This window comes from Malus sylvestris, chromosome 13 (assembly GCF_916048215.2).
Source record: "Malus sylvestris chromosome 13, drMalSylv7.2, whole genome shotgun sequence".
NCBI classification, from domain to species: Eukaryota; Viridiplantae; Streptophyta; class Magnoliopsida; order Rosales; family Rosaceae; genus Malus; species Malus sylvestris.
Window position 1 is genome coordinate 210712 of NC_062272.1, and position 16821 is coordinate 227532.

The following is a 16821-nucleotide window of genomic DNA, read 5'->3' on the forward strand; positions in this document are numbered from 1 at the left end:
AAGCTGTAATATCGATGATTCGAATCTAATGAAACACGAAGCCATGTGAAGAACCATAAATTTGGATCAACTACAAATAATATATAAATTAATAAAGAGAATAATGAACCGTCCAAGAAGAAATTAAGATTTGATCGAATAAATGAGCGTTTGAATTTTTCTTCTGGTTTGTTTGTAGAGTACGTGTCCTCTTTTAATATCGATTAGTCTGCTGCGAGCCTTCTCACGAGTACAACAACACTGCTTCAGACGTAATTAATCAGATTATCTTGTCGAGATATTGCGTGTGGGTGAGGTTTGTGGTCAAACTTTTGACATAATTAATTACTGATCATATATATACCTCATAACTCATTCGTATGATATGACAGCCTGGTCAAACTTTTAACATAATTAATTACGGATCATATATACCTCATAATTCATTCGTATGATATGACAGCCAACCGAACGGCAGCCAACCAGAAGAAAATACCCGGATGCATGGAAAAGCCGAAACCAACCGACGTACCAACCAAACGCGAATAATCAGACTAAGCAAGCATTAATTAATTTAATTTTGGGTGAGTTGGGCCCAATACCCCAGCAGCGTATCATTAATTAATTTATTTTTGGGAATATGGAAGGTCGAGTCGAGTCGAGTGGTAGAAAGAAATGAATGACCTGTTTCCTGTAGGTTACATATTAGGTCATCCGATGGGTACAAGGTAATTATGACAAATGTTTTATGCGTACATATATATATATATATATATATATGTATGCATGCATGCATTCATCATTTCATTGAACACGTATCTATATACTCATCCGTATGTGGTGATCTCGTTGGTCTAAAAAATGCATGCATGCATGCATGCACGCACGTTAGCTGTTCTCCATAACTCCATCTAAATTAAGCAATTGGGCTAACCTTGTTGCCTCTTTCTTAATTTTACTATAAATATTTATTAGGAGATTGATGGATCGAGGTGTACAACAGGAGAGACTGGGTGCAGCAAAAAGTAATTGAAAAGGTAGTTTCCACTTTCCACTATATGCAGGCATATATGGATCGATCATGTTCCACTCCATAGACACAAAACAAACTCATACAGAAAAGGAAATAGAAGGGGAGTCAATGACTCAATGGTCATGCAAAAAAGCAATAGGTTATGGTTAAATTATTTCATAAATTAGATTTCTTATGAATATCGATCGTCTTCTTAATTAAGTTACAGACTCGTAAGCATAATGTCATATATTTTATTATTATAAATTCATATATTAAAAAACATTCCGGATGTGCTGCTCATGAGAATCCCCATCTTGAGCTCAGGAGAGGATCCAGTTCCCAAGCAAACTACCAATTTGCCCGGCCTGCCATTGCCAATTTGCCATTTGTAGCTTAATTACATGTAGTTTATTATTTATAGTTATCTACGTAGTTTGCCTGGTCTGCCATGCCATATATGTTGTTATGTTTGCTAAAGGTGGACTGATGTCGAGTGGATATCTCTTCTCCTAATTAGTCACAAGTCATCTGACAACCATTAAAAAAAAAGGTCTATCGTGCACTTATTTTTCATTTCTCCTTTCGCTCGAGAATAATGCATTTTAAAGTAACAACAACTCTTACAAAATCGAATAAAGAAAGATGAATACTTGCAGAGAGTGATTAAATAAAGTATCCATGTGGTTTTGATTGGGGCAAATAATAATAAAGCAAGTAATATATGGATCTAGTTCTCATCAGTTGGACCAAGCTAGCTAGAAAATTGTAGGATTTATATTAAACAATGCATGTGTTTGTAGTTCTCAATTAGCATAATCAGATATAAAGTGAATGGAGGGATCGATCAGCCAACGGAGAAAAATAAATAAATAAAGATGGAAAGGTGGAAAGGTTGGGGTGGGGGTGGGGTGTGATCTCTCAGTCTGGCATATCATATGCCCTTCAATAATTAAAGACGCTACTACCTTCAGCTATACTCGACTTATAACAATAAATAATAGAGTTGCTAGAAAGTTTTCCGTGTGAATTATCGACTACGAAAAGAGACTTGCTACAAAGTTTTCCAGCCTCCATAAACATCAGCTAGCTCGACAGATCCCAAGCCAAACGAACAAAACACGCACCTACCCTGCTTTCCAAGACAAGTTGCACACGTCCAATTTACATATAGTCTAAACTACTCTAATTTACATATAGAAAAATCCCGACTTGGGTGCAAGTCAAGGTCAGCTAGCTTAACAAACGTCTGTACGTTACACACACGTAATTATTAGTAAATGTTTTAGAGCTAGGTCCCCCGTTTAATTGGCAAGAGGTTGGACCGTTACAACACTCACTACTATGGTTTGGTGGGCTCATAAGAGGGGGAGGGGAAGGGAAGACAGACCATCACAATAAGAGTGCGCACAGGCACAGGCACAGGCAACAAAAGTATTGCAATTTCATAATTTAACTATAACAATAGAGCTATGTAGAATCTACATCAAAACCCTAAAAACAAATATATATAGAATATAGAGAACTAACTACAAGGAAAGAAAAACTAGTTATGTTTATGTCATTTAGCAACAAGAAGAATAAGATGAACATTTATAAGTTCATAGAACAACGTCTCTGCTCTCAACATCTCCATCAATACAACAGGTGCCGGTCTTCAAAAGAAAGTACGCTTCTCCATTCAATTCACCATCATGTGATCAAATCCTCCCCCAGCCTGCAGTGCAGGAATCCGGCTCACTCCAACGTTCTGCAGCAGTTGTTGCAGCCACCTTCTAGTAGTTGGATCTTCCTGTATGCATGCATAATACAAGAAACAAAATGAAATCAACAAAAACAGACATAGCAAAATTAACAAACATCTTAGCTAGTTTGAAACCATAAATTCAGGGGCTAGTAGGTGGCGAAATTAAGCTAGTTTGAAACCATAAATTCAGAGGCTAGCAGGCGGCGAAATTAAGGACACTAAACACCTCAAACGGGACACTATTACTAATAAAGCTCATGCTAGGGATTATGAATCCCAGGATTATTTTATGAGGAAACAACACGAATAAACAGCTGAGATACTTACACAAAGGAAATTGTTAAAGCTAGCATCTCGTAACACATCTGGAAGGCAACTTCTTAAAGCATCACAAGCCCTGCACAATAAAAGACCAAAGAACAAATTTAGTGTACTAATGAAAATATGAACCCAACCCAATGAAAGAGAAAAAGCCAAAGCTGTGGAAAAGAATCAAATAATTATATCGAAGATAGCATAACCAAACCTTGGATTATCTGACAATCGAAGATAGCATCGGATGATGTGTTTCAAAAGGCGTGAGGAGGGTTGATCAGCCAGTGCTGCAACCATGGTCCCCAAAACTCGACCTACGGCAAAAAACCGCTCTGCTGTAGTACAAATATAGTCCAATCCCATATCATCCAACAAAATCTTTTGAACTATAAATGTGGCAACCTGCCATAACAAGATCCTTTGTCAGATAACTAAGAACTTTTAAACCATCCCCGTGCATCAGAGAGAGGGGCCTTCTAAAAGTAAAATGACATCCCTTAGGAATATAGTTCTTCTACAAAAAATTAGGTATCAGATAGAAAGCATTCCAAAGAGAAACTTTAATGAAATAATCAGGACACTCAACTGTTTTTGAGAGTTCACTACCCAATTCCATAGTGCGAAGGCACAGTGGAATTATTTCTGTTGATAGAAGGAAACTAATAACTTCTGTATCATCAACCTGGAAAAAGAACAATATAAAAACAATATGATCATAAGAGGCTGGTGAATAAAAATTAGAGCGAATATCCATTTCTTGTATCTGAGCATGCCTCTGTGCAAGAGGAGGGGCGGAGAATGTGGGTGCAACAATAGTATGACAGGGACTCAGATATTCCCTTGCCTGAATTAAAGATTCATTAGAGAACTCAAGGTTATAGCACAAACAAAGGAAATGGTCAAGAGAAGTTATCCCATAAAAAAGTACCTTCACCAGGGCACCAATGACTCCTAAACTAGTAAGCCTCAAGTACTCAAATGGTCTTGCCTTGCTTGTTGTATTGAGAAAAGGATACAGATATAAAGGTATATGAGCTGCAACAGAGAAAAGTTGAACGGGAATAATAATTTAGAGGTGAATAAGTTAATGCAATTATTAGCATCTGCAGAAATATTCCTATTCTTAAGCAATGCACACAAGGAGAGTTACATGAAAAAAAGCATGATAAAACATAACTTAATCATGAAATGCATACTTAAGCATCCAAAGACAAGGGGAAAGACATTATTTCCCAAAAGAAATCGAAAACAAAGACAAAGAAATGCCAGTGAAAGGACTTGACACTCCCTAAATATTTGGGGGCTAAGTCAGCGATTAAGTACCTAATAGCTAATACAATGTCAAGAAACCCTTATAACAAGTAACCGTAACATAATCAGAGGGTAAACTCTTACAACAATACCATAAGAGAAAACAAGGGAGTTAATATCCAACCTGAAATCAATGCATCAAGATGATTGCCACCACAAATTCAACTTTTAAACAAATATATGTGTACAGTACCATATTATATCTAGGTTAGAATTATTTTAATCAGTGTTATGCTGTCTTACACTGCGTAAAGCGGGAGCCTTGTGCACTGGGTATGACCTTTTTAGTGTTATGCTGTCTTACACTGCATTTCCATATCCATGTTTCACGAGAATAAATCAAACTTTTTAATATGCTGATGTTTTCAACATAGACATGAACTTTCTGAAAAAAAGGTCGTACCCAGTGCACAAGGCTCCCGCTTTACGCAGGGTCTGGGAGAGGTGAATGTCGGCTAGCCTTACCCCCATTTATGGAGAGGCTGCTCCCAAATCTCGAACCCGAGACCAAAAAAAACTTCAAGACCATAAGAATTAAGAACTTCCATTTTTTAGCTTGCGAAAACATTATAATGGAGATGTCATAGAGAAAATAACAGTTAATGTTTCGTGGCATACATTAATAAACAATTGGACAATGCATAATTGATTGTCTTGATACGGTTGAATACATTTGAGCCTTAAGGGAAATATAGCTTAATTTATTTAAACAAAACCAAACCAGAAATATAAGCTATATAGCATCATACTACAAGTCTACAACAGGTAGGATAACTTTACATACTATAAAAGATAAAATGACAAATTACCATTAAGGAACAACATTCTTGTATCTGGGTGTGAAGCTACACACTGCAAGAAAATACAAAACGTAACACAATATTAATAGAATTATAGTGAGAAATGAAGAATTGAATATCAGTTACTGAGAAACACAGAATTGATCTTTGAATCTAAGCAACATAAATGGTAAAGAAAAGAAAACTAGTAGCATAATCATCAAATCCAGATTTCAAAAGATAACAACGACTACCGTCTGATTTTGATTGACAAAAATATGGGCTTTTCAATTTTTTTATTGTAAATATGGGCCTTGTACATAATTCATTTACTCAAGCTTAAAATTCAGTCCCTAAGTTAGTTTAAAAGAAACCATAAAAGGGGAGTCAGAAGGTGCTTCTCATACGGATGAATTACAAAATCATAAGTATATAAAAAAAAAATATACGTATATAACATAAATTTGATACTTGAAACAGGAAATCATGTGACCTGGAGAAGAGCAAGAGCATTGCAAACTCGATTGGATTGTGCCGGAGTCAGATTTGGTGGTGATAGGACAGGGTATATTGAAACTATCTCCTGCAAATAAAAAAGAAACCAACATCAGGGAATAGCTCCAACAAGCATCCATCAAAAATGGAATGTCAACAAACCTTAACATATGAAAATCTCACTCTAAATTTAAAGAAATGTAAACATTAAACAATTCAACAGCTGTGATCAGAATAGGTAAAGAAAAGCAACAAAGAGAGTCAGCAACGAGTGAAAACTGCTAACGAACTTCGTTCAACCGAGTTGAAAAAGTGAGATGGACAATAAATATATGACAAGCATACATCAGATGTAAAACATGTGGGACTTATCCCAAGCTACCAACTTAAGCAACAATACAACATACCTGTAAAAGTGCAGCAATAGTACCAAAAGAATTCCACAATAAAGGAGCCAAATCTTGAAATAATTCTCTCTTCTAAAAGTATAAACAGAAAGAAACAAAAGTACCTGGATGAGTGCAGCAATAGTACCAAAAGAATTCCACACGAAAGGAGCCAAATCTTGAAATAATTCCTTGTTCTAAAAAATGAAACCAAAGGCACACAGATTTTATAGGGCAGCATATCAATGTTGTAATATAAACTGCACAACCACCTAAAGGAAAGTCACGGGCACAAATATTCAACTATAAAATCTGCTGTAAAAACCTACTCAAGCTTCCCCATGATCATAAACATATAACATGTAAAGCATATAGCATATGTATCAATCAAGATGCTCCGAGTCGTTTATGGGTCCTATTTAATAAAAAAAAGGGTAAACTTTTGAATGCCCACTTATAATGATGCAACTGTCAAGCTTCCGAATCCAGTTTCTCGCTACAGGAAACAAATTCACTTTTCTTCCTCTTGTTAGTTATAAAAATGAGAAGAAAACAACGAAATTACATAAATAACAGTCAGTTACATCCAAAATTACAAGCCTCAGACTCAATGCTTCATTCTTAATATAGGAAGTGACCAATCAAAATTTGCAAAAGTTACCTTTGAAAGTTCAAGAAGTGCGTTTTCTCGAAGATCAGGATTACTCAGGTCAAGCACCAAGTGCTCTGCGGATGCCATTTTACGATCTTTGTTTGCATGAGCTCCAGCGACACTTGGTGCTGAAACGCTTGGACCTCCGAATTGAACATTTAATGAAAGCGACTGGGGCCGGTTTGCCATTAATTGCAACACACTAACTTCTCACTACTCAGGTATGAGACAGATTTTACTATCAAGTAGGGGTAGCCAGACAGCACCTTGACGTACTTAATTCAACTGATTAATCAAAAGAGAGAGAGTAAGTATGGAAGTAAAAGGCCATAAACAGAAGCCATTAGCAAGAGGGAGAGTACGAGAATTTTATATGGTTACCAAATATTTAAATTTACTTATAAAGTGCCCATTACCAAAACAACCACTGTGTATAAATTGCTATTTTAAGTCTATGGACTGTCAGAAATGAAAGTTCCAAAATAGCAATGTTTGGCAGTCCGAAAAACAAGACCTACTGTGAATTGGGTAACTGATGCAAAATCTTTTCTCTTTTGGTAAATCTTTTATATACAAAGAAGAATTTCCTTCTTGATATTTCGACCTTAAGAAGACAAAGAACGGAACATTACTGCAAACGAACAAAAAGAAAAACGTATGCGTATTCCTACAAAAATTATGAAATTTCTCTCACAGGCAGACAGAAACACGCACAGGGAGAAAAAGGTTGCAGAATTATTTCATATAGATGTTTAAGCAATTGAATATCAAGTTATCAACCAAACCCAATTCAAGGTAGACTGGAATTGGTTAACAACATCCTGGGTTTGTAAATCATCCCCTAATCGCTCAGGAACAGAAAGGAGGAGGGGAAAAAAGAGCATGCATCAGGAACACAAATCAAATTGCTGCCACAATTGCATGAAATGAAGAGAAATTTAAGCCACCCAATTCACATATACAGCAGAATCACCAAGTTTATAAAAGCAATTAAGCATCACTGATTTAAACTAAACATGGACAGATTCTTACGCTTAAAATAATGATACAACAAAACAGATGAAATCCATCTCATCAACCTTTTCAGACAACTTAATACGTAGATTCATTGTCGATATCAAAACATGAATTTAATAATTAAAGATAAAATTAAAAGATGAAGGGAGGAGGAGGAGATGATTGGGTGGTCGGTGCCTCACCTAAAGAAGAAGCCTTTGGATGACAATGGAGACGTTGCTGAATGCTGATCTCGCTCTCCCTCTGCTCTCTTCTGTCGCTTTTATTTTTAATTTCTCATTTGGGCTTGGACTTCAACTTGGGCCATGTGCAATGAGAGTGCTCAAGTGATAAACTTACCTGCCCGAGTTGACCCACATGATTTATTGTGGCTTTGTTTTTTGGGTTTAATTAAGGAGGATTGGGGTGCCCTTAAGGAGGACTTGCATGTTACGGACGGCGGTCATGTAACGTCTCTAGTCAATAATATAAAAATGTGTTGGTATTCTTCTTCATTTGTAAGTAAAATGTCTTAGGTTGGAATCTCGTCAAAGACAAATTTGAACCACATTATTACCAATCCATTGCGGAGCTTAACCCAGCGGCCCAACCCCTCCTCTTAGTGTAGATAATATCGTTAGTTCTAGAAAAAGAAAAAAAAAGACACTAACAGATGTTCTTATATTATTGATACTGAACGTCATTGCTTTAGTGAACTCAATTATTAAAAAAATACTAACAGATGTTCTTATATGTAATCCCCACTCTTAATCTCCAAAACCTAATTAGCTTAAAAACTGGTGGTCAAACCAATGCTATATAAAAGCAACTAGATATATAAACTTGAACACATCTATCAAGCATGATCTGTGAAAAATACACAAATAACTAGAGTCTAGAGTCAGTAATTTCCTCTGAATTCAAGCCTTCTAAATTGGTTGATACATTCTGTAAACAAATCGTACAACAGGAATCGGGGATGGATGCATTCTATCAATCTCAACAACGGCTTCACTGAATATGATCCGCTCCAATCCTCCAAGCAACAACTAAGCTGTAGTAGGCGATGAAGTAATTCGGCCTCCTTTGCAAGTTTGCAACCCATTATCAGTTCAACAACACAACACTACTCTTGATCAAGTACCCTGCCCACAAAATTCCAAGGAATTCGATCTTCACTTTACAAAAGGCACCCCCGAAGGAATCCGTCGGCCATATTCCTCGTATTGCGGCCCAAAAAACTGCCTCAAGAAATACTCTTCATACGGAATTCTTTGTGCAAAGAAGCGCCAAACTACAAGTGCAAATGCAATTGTTGATACGGGATTACAGAGCATTATCTGAGTACCCACCGACCATATGAAGAAACCACAGTAACCAGGATGACGAACAACTCTATAAACTCCATTCGTGATCAATCTGTGATGCTCTGAGGCATGAGTCCTTATAAGATGTGTGAAGGACTTACCAGCTGTAATTATTGCCATCTTCCGTATGATTTCGCCTATTATGACCATTGCAAGGCCTAAGTTGCTGACCCACCAGTGTTCCTTGAGGCCAGGGAACAAAATAATTTCAACACAGTATTCCACCAAGGAAAAAACCATCGCAAGAAGATAGTTTTTGCTGATCAGAAGTGACTTAAGAGTAACGTTTGATTTCCCGTGAATGCCAACTGCTAAAATGTATTCAGAACCGTGAAAAAATATTACTGCCAGGAACATCTGAGACAACTGTCTGCAGGCCGTGTAACTGAAGAGCTGTGCCATGTTTGCTACAATAGTGTGAATCGACTTTTGGCTCTGGTTTACTGTAGTTAGACCTAAGAGGAATAACTGCCTCGATGAAGTTGCAGCAATCTTTGCCCAAAAGCTGTAACGAAGAAATACGTTTACTTCAGACATGGCACAGAAAAACCATTATATGCAGTTGAAGCCAAAAATAGTCTCTCGACATCACGCCAAATATGCTTCAACAAGGACATATCCTGCACAAAACAGGATTAAGAAGGTCGAGGATAGTTCACATTTCAAGGAAATCACCAGGATTCTGATATGCTAAACATCTTAATGAATACCAACTATGAAACCATACGTGCAGATTTTGAACAAAACAATCAAATCTGACAACACAATTACATGAAATTAAAACACAAAATCAATCAAATTTCAACAATCCAATTTTCTGATTTCTAATTTCAATTTCATGACAAACAAATCACGACCCGCAACTTAGCAAAAAGCATCGAACCTGAGATCTAATTTAACACATGAAATTTGAAAAAACAGAAACGCATATAACCTTAAAAACAAAAGGAGGATTATTTGGAATATATTAACCTTCTGATTATTTCCAATTCAATTACCACAAAAAAGAATGAAAACTGTGATAGAGAAAGATTACCTGATGATGATTGATACTGAGAGGTACTAATCTGTATGCGCTTGCAGGGGATCTACCGTTCACCGCGGTGTTCTCTTTGCGGTTGTGGGCGAGCGAACTTACCAAATCCAGTTCAAGATCAAGGAAGAAGCTTCGTTCATATTCATTGTTCGAGTCTGTCCTCACTCCTCACACTAATATGATCAAATTACGTTCTGGTCCACCTAGTTTGAGCCAAATTTCATTCAAGTCCTCATAGTTTCTTTTTCGTTGAAAAGCCCTAGTTACAATTGGTACTAATTTTTCCGCTATAGTTGGTTATAATCAAGAAGGAACTATCATTAGAAAAACTGGCGTTCTAAAACAGTGATTGAGCACGAATTCTTTATAGGGTGTTGCTATCAACACACTCATTTTTAATTCTTATACATCCTTTTCAATGTCTAACATTTGGAATGAATAAATTGAAGAAAATCAATGAACAAGAATTAACAAGAGAGTTTGGAAAGTAAAAAGAGTGTGAATATCATCATCTTCTTTATATTTTCACTAGGGGTTAGAGTATGATGATTTTTTGAAGTGCAAATAACTTCCTTCACGAGAATACTTCTTTTAGTCAATCGACAATATTTTGAACTTCTTTTGGATGGTTTATCTTAATTATCAAATTCCAACCTCCAAATTTTATAGTTTTCAAAGTGTAGGGACGGGGCATTGGAAGGGTCGTTTAATTACCATTTCGTTTTTATATTTTAGATTTTGGTTTCAACTCTCAATTTTTTGAAAATAGAAAACTTGTTTAGTAACTTACTTTCATTTTTAGTTTTCAAAAACATAAAAAAGCTCGAGAAAGTGGTTTTCAGTTTTCATTTTTTTTTAAACAAAAGTAATTGTCAAATAAGATTTAGTTATAAAGAAAAAAAACAGTAAAAACTGAAAAACGAAATTATTATCAAAATCGTTCGAGCTAGAGCTTACGAATAGCCCATTTGGACCTCTCGTTTCTTCTCATTAAATGATTGATGCATAGCAAATCGAGTAATTGACGTCCCCTCACTCTTAAGAGGTACCAAAATTTTACTTGACTTTTGTAGGCATAAATCATAATACCAGTGAACTCAGCATCATGATTCGTTGAGGCTGCGAATCAGTGTATTCTTTCACACATCCCAGGGAGTGCAGGTATGAAACCTGATGCTTTTAACAAGCTGAATGTTTAAATTATAAGGTTTCCTCCAAACAAAAAGAAGACGAACAATGGCACTGTTCATCTTTGAAGTTAAACCCAACAGCTGAAATCTGATAAAATATGAAACAATCGACTATCAAGTGGTTCTGTTCTGCTACACAACAGCATCGTGTTTCTCAGATTCACAAGGATCACTTGATTAAATGCCAGATGGGAAATCAATCCTGGAAATCTAAAAGGGCAAGAAAACAAGCACTCGTTCACACTCGAAATCCACTACATTTCAACATCATAACAAACATATTATCTACCCCTGCGACGTCGTAGCAGCCAACTGCTTCACTTTGGCTTGCAAAACTGCCCCGGCTTCATCTGCGATGCTTTTCTTTTTAGAAGCAACCTGCACAGAACATTGAATTCATGATTTCTTTCTAAATGGGTGATAACATCGATACAAAACGCAGAACGAAGGATCATCGCCAGCAAACTAACAATCAAAGTTGAAGAAGTTTGCAACCAAAGGACTTTTATACTTTAGGGAAACGATTCCCGCACAAGCGTTTTCTCTTTCTATACAAACCCTAAATGTTTTTCTATCAATTATGATTGACTTATTCAGGCCAGAAACAAACAGGAGGTGTGCAGAATGCGGAAATCACTTCCCTTTTGATATTCCGCTTTATTCGATTCATTCCTAATTTCCTCAACCAACAAAAGTAACATCTTTCCTCCTACAGGAGCTATTCAACTAAACTACAAGTGAAACGAAGCATACACAATCAAATCACCCAAACAAAATTTGAAAGCTAAACTGTTCCTACCAATTAAGCTCCTAATTCAATTTAGTAAATGAGTCCACAATGTGTAACAGAATAAATCCCAAACCCTAGCACTATCAAAATCAATGGAAACTACTCAATATTGAAATATAACTTTTTGCAAGATTACATGTTAATTAATCTCTAATAATAATAATAATAATAAATGAAAAGTTGAACATACCTCGACAAGTTGGTCAAAATTAGATTTGAGCAAGCTGATCTTACGTTCGCAGTAATCTTTGGCCTGAGGCATGGTTTTCTCGATGAAGTAGCCGGTGCCAACGTCGACCAGGACTTGGTGGGCGTCGTGGAGGGTGCCGGGGACGTAAAGCGACGCCGTAAGGGGGACGAGCATCTTCTTTCCCTGAGGGCGGAGGGAGAGGTCGTGGAGGGCGGAGGTGGCGATCTCGAGGCGGGCGGTGGCAGTGCGGATGTTGTTGAGGGAGTCCTGGAGAAGATTGACTTCCAAATCGGTTTGTTCTTTGACGGCCTTCAACTGCTCAGGGCTCAGCTTCTCCATCTCCGCTCTCACGTTCACGCTCACCGCCTTCTCCTTCTCCATCTCTCTCTCGATTGATTCTCTAAACACTCTCTCTACACTCCAGAGACTCCCGTGTTTGTTCCCTCCCAACTCTGCGACTCTGCAATTTTATATTGTTTACTTTATGTTCCTATAAATAAGTAAGTTGGACAACATTATCACGAGTAGCCCCTATAGCTCAGTGGTAGAGCGTCAGTCTTGTAAACTGAAGGTCTGTAGTTCGATCCTGCATGGGGGCAACTTGATTTTTTCTCAGTTTTTTTACTACTCGCCTTTTTTCTAGTCTACAAGACAATGCTCAACAAAATATCTCACATCCTTGTCATGGCTTGGCTTTGGTTGCTTCTCTACCCAAATATCTTGGACTTGGAGGCTCCTCAATCATCGTTGTCACTCCCTCGTATAATATGCAAGTAATACAAGTATACTACATCTACAAGTCTCCTCCTCCTCCTCTCCTCTTCTTATCTTTCGTCTCTCAGACGTGGGCTTATTAGCAACATAGAAACAATTAACATCGGAACAGAAGAAATGCCGGCAGCAGCATCTCTGACTCTTCCTCTTCTTCCTCTCATTCCTGCTGCTACCGCTACAAACGCTATAACCAGAAGCAGCTCCCCATTCAGATTCAGATCAGCTACTACTTCATCAAATGTCATAACAATTACTAGATGCAGGGCCACCAGGGGAAGGCAGAGGAGCGTGGTTGTTTGTTGTTCTGCTTCTAATAATACTAAGGAAAATGCTAGCAGTTCAACTTGTAATATCACAGATTTTGATCTGTACGATCTCATGGGGATCGACAGCAGTTGCGACCGCTCACAGATCAAAACAGCCTATCGCAATCTGCAGAAGCGCTGCCATCCGGACATCGCAGGTCCAGCAGGACATGACATGGCCATCATCCTCAACGAAGCATACGCTCTTCTCTCTGATCCTAATTCACGTTCTGCTTATGACAAGGTACTTATTTAATCTACTCACCATTGTATAATTAATCAACCGAACAACTCCCTTGTTTAATTATGATATAACAAAATTGACCAATGAACTGCCTGCAGGAGCAATCGAAAATCGCACAGCTTCGAGGATACACAGGGAAACCAATATACTCGGCATGGTTTGGTTCAGAGAGCGAAGAAAGGGCGGTTTTCGTGGATGAAGTGAAGTGCATTGGATGCTTAAAATGCGCATTATGCGCTGAGAAAACATTTGCAATAGAATCAGTTTATGGAAGAGCCAGGGTTGTAGGACAGTGGGCTGACCCTGAATCCAAAATCCAAGAGGCCATCCAGGCTTGTCCTGTCGATTGCATCTCGTAAGTGTTTTCTCATTTCTTAATTTGCCCTTGCATTTACATATAAGTATAAATTAATCTGGACGCTGTTATGCTAACCGTGAATGAATCTCTGACTAACTTTTCAATTAGTACCTACATTGTATAGGATTAATCACCTGAACTAATTTAACATATATCATAGGATTGTGGAGAGGGAAAACCTAGCAGCTCTAGAGTTTCTAATGTCGAAGCAGCCACGAGGCAGTGTAAGAATAGGAATGGGGAATGCAGCAGGCGAGCGCGTCGCCAACATCTTTGTTGATGTCAAAAAGTTTCAGAACACATTCCAGGATGCAAAAGATAAAGCTTCTAAGTCGTCAACAGACCTACAAAGTGAAGCAAGACTATCAGCTATTCAAGCCATCAGATCAATCTCCAACTGGTTGTATTGGAAAACACCCTATTCCTCCTATTCAAATGCAGCAGGTGCTAAATCCACTACTCCTCTCCTATTAATGGCCGGTAAATCCCAGGATCAGCCGAATATTGGCAAGCTCCGAGATGCAGCTGCTGCTAGGAAACAGGCAAGAAATCATCAGACCACAAGGCCCCTCCAGAGCAGTTCGTCAAATAATGAGGAGGACTACTATTGGATGCCATTAGCCAATGCTCTTCCTGCAGCATCAGCCTCATCAACCCAAAACGACAACTCCAACTCATCAACAACAACAGTTTCAGCCTCATCATTAGACGAATGGAAGCAAACGAATAATAATGCCATTGGTGATAATGGTTATAGATCACAAGTAGCACAAAGGAGGCCCAACCCCATTAGATGGTTGGCTCCTATGGTGCCAGCAACATTGATGGCTGCAGTTGTAGGTTTACAAGGAGGAGACAGGGCGGCTGTCAGCAATGGAGGAGGGATAAAGGAGCATATAGGTGGCTCTTTTGCGTTGGAGATAGTTAACAGTTCTTGGTTACAGATCCTATTGGTTGCCATTACTTGGTACATCATCGGTATGATCATTGTAGGAATTGCAGATGCCTTTCAGAGCAAGAAAAGTTAGTAGGATTCATAAATCATACTTACAGTAGTTAATCACAAACAAAAGTGACAATTACGTTATTATATATATAATTAATTTAATTAATACGTAGGATTGTTACATATTCTGTATGGGATTTCTTTGTCTAATGTAGTTTTTTTTCTCCCTTTTTCTTTGATCTGCAAAGTAGAATCACATAAAAGGAAAGAAGTTGTATGTAGAATCCCATTTCTAGAATCTGTTGAAATCTAATAGGAAGCTATATGTTTTTATTGTTCACGTGCTTTAACTGTTGATATCCCTAGGAGTCTTGACCTCCAAGCCAAATCTTGCAGTACTTTCCATTTTTATTTCCATGACACTATTTTGTGTGCAAAAACAATTAGTTTTCCTGCCATTTAATTAAGATAGCATCTCAAGGCCTAGACAGTAATAAATTTGGGGTACAAACATGTTGATCCTTGAACAATGTCCCTTTTGTTATGGGCAAAGGAGGTTTCCTATTCTATTTGGACGTAATTTAGAAAAGTATATAAGGATTTCTAATCAGCTTGTGATATGCGTATCCCCTTAGGCTCTATCTCTATATAAGTAAGCATCCATACGTGAGAGATTCAACAATGATCGATGTTCGCGAAGAGGAGAATATAAGATTGAGACTTGGCATAAAATGAAGAAGCATATGCGTTCAACTTTTTTAAACCCCAAATATAATCCAAGTGATCGTGACAGTGTGAGCAGTTCAGCCCTTGGTGGTGTTTCCGCTACACAGGTTCAGAATGCAAAGTCAAATTCGAGTGCACATCCTTTCAAGGCTCATAACAGCCATACTGATACCGATACCAATAATGATAGCAATAGGAAAAGTAAAAGCAAAAGCTGCGGAGACAGTATGATCATGTACAAGTGGTCGGAACATCTTCTAAAGGATTTAATTGAAGAGATAGCGAAGCGGCTAAGCCTTAAAGATAGAGTAAGAATGGGGGCCGTGTGTCGATCTTGGAGCAGTGCAGCATCAAACTGTCCAAAACAATTAACAAGAACAAGAAACAGCAGCCAGGAATTGGAATCTGTTCCCAAAATTCTAATTCCATGGGTGATAGAATCTCATTCTTCTCGATATTCAACAAAGGTGATGTGTAGTATGTACAATCCAAGTGAAAACAAAATCTACAACAACCTCAACAGGTTTGCACTATTTCCTGCACCAGTTGGTCCAAAAGATGACGACGCCCCTATTAGTAAGCATGTTGTAAACTACCGGGGAATCCGGTGCTTGGGATCAGTGGACGATTGGCTGATAATTTCGGATTGCGTATGGCACAAAACCTGCAGGACTACTAACCTTGAGAGTGCCAAGGTGAGGGTCTACTTGTTCCACCCAATGACCGGTGATCATGTTATTGTTGTGCGGAAGCGTCAAATATGAAACCAATAACCAACAACGGCAAAATATGATAAGACAAATAATCCAAATGACACAAGGATTTATACTGGTTCGGCGTAAGCCTACGTCCAGTTCCGAGACGGCGAGGAAATTCCACTAATATCAAAATGGAGATTACAAATAGAGTTTTAACTCTCAAACCCAAATCCCACATACACCCAATAGCTCTCACTCTCACAAAGAACAAATGGAGAAGATGGAAACATATACCAAATTCCTTCTCTCCCAAAAGCCACAAAATGTAGCACAAATTTCTTAGTTTGAGTGATTACTAACAAAAGGGGATTACAAACAAATGGGGAAGGATAGAAAACAGCAACCCTTCTCTTTCTTCTCTCTAATCTGCCGTTCCCAACTCTCACTTTTCTAAAGGCATAACCAAATGCCTTAATATAAACAAAAGGCCCCGCCTTCTCTCTCTCCTCTTCTCTCTTTCGGCTG

General features: G+C 37.9%; 4 protein-coding genes and 1 non-coding gene across 7 annotated transcripts; 2 read left to right on the forward strand and 3 right to left on the reverse strand.

Moving 5' to 3' along the window:
• Positions 1-2415: 2415 nt before the first annotated feature.
• On the reverse strand, positions 2416-8022 carry LOC126597017 (uncharacterized). 2 transcript variants are annotated; one of them, XM_050263767.1, is made up of 10 exons: positions 7876-8022; positions 6686-6961; positions 6150-6221; positions 5637-5726; positions 5174-5216; positions 3982-4088; positions 3640-3735; positions 3265-3455; positions 3066-3135; positions 2416-2783 (listed from the first exon to the last, which is right to left on the reverse strand). In XM_050263767.1, the coding sequence occupies exons 2-10, from the start codon at positions 6863-6865 to the stop codon at positions 2673-2675; spliced, it is 960 nt and encodes a 319-aa protein (XP_050119724.1). In that variant the 5' UTR covers positions 6866-6961; positions 7876-8022; the 3' UTR covers positions 2416-2672. The 2 variants fall into 2 exon arrangements, with proteins under 2 accessions (XP_050119724.1, XP_050119723.1); XM_050263766.1 differs by lacking the exon at positions 7876-8022 and adding an exon at positions 7709-7837.
• A 484-nt stretch (positions 8023-8506) lies between these two features.
• Positions 8507-10254, reverse strand: LOC126597500 (protein-S-isoprenylcysteine O-methyltransferase A-like). Of its 2 annotated transcripts, none has more exons than XM_050264290.1 (2): positions 10076-10254; positions 8507-9659 (listed from the first exon to the last, which is right to left on the reverse strand). In XM_050264290.1, exon 2 carries the CDS (start codon positions 9574-9576, stop codon positions 8848-8850), a length of 729 nt encoding a protein of 242 aa, XP_050120247.1. In that variant the 5' UTR covers positions 9577-9659; positions 10076-10254; the 3' UTR covers positions 8507-8847. The 2 variants fall into 2 exon arrangements, with proteins under 2 accessions (XP_050120247.1, XP_050120248.1); XM_050264291.1 differs by having other exon boundaries at positions 8507-9544; positions 10076-10253.
• Positions 10255-11333: 1079 nt separating this feature from the next.
• Positions 11334-12694, reverse strand: LOC126597700 (prefoldin subunit 5-like). Its single transcript, XM_050264508.1, has 2 exons — positions 12246-12694; positions 11334-11643 (listed from the first exon to the last, which is right to left on the reverse strand). Exons 1-2 carry the CDS (start codon positions 12624-12626, stop codon positions 11551-11553), a joined length of 474 nt encoding a protein of 157 aa, XP_050120465.1. The 5' UTR covers positions 12627-12694; the 3' UTR covers positions 11334-11550.
• Positions 12695-12772: 78 nt separating this feature from the next.
• On the forward strand, positions 12773-12844 carry TRNAT-UGU (transfer RNA threonine (anticodon UGU)). Its single transcript has one exon. It is a non-coding gene; the product is annotated as a tRNA-Thr (tRNA).
• Positions 12845-12987: 143 nt separating this feature from the next.
• LOC126596586 (chaperone protein dnaJ C76, chloroplastic) lies at positions 12988-15212 on the forward strand. Its single transcript, XM_050263214.1, has 3 exons — positions 12988-13568; positions 13667-13923; positions 14087-15212. Exons 1-3 carry the CDS (start codon positions 13137-13139, stop codon positions 14952-14954), a joined length of 1557 nt encoding a protein of 518 aa, XP_050119171.1. The 5' UTR covers positions 12988-13136; the 3' UTR covers positions 14955-15212.
• Positions 15213-16821: the final 1609 nt, after the last annotated feature.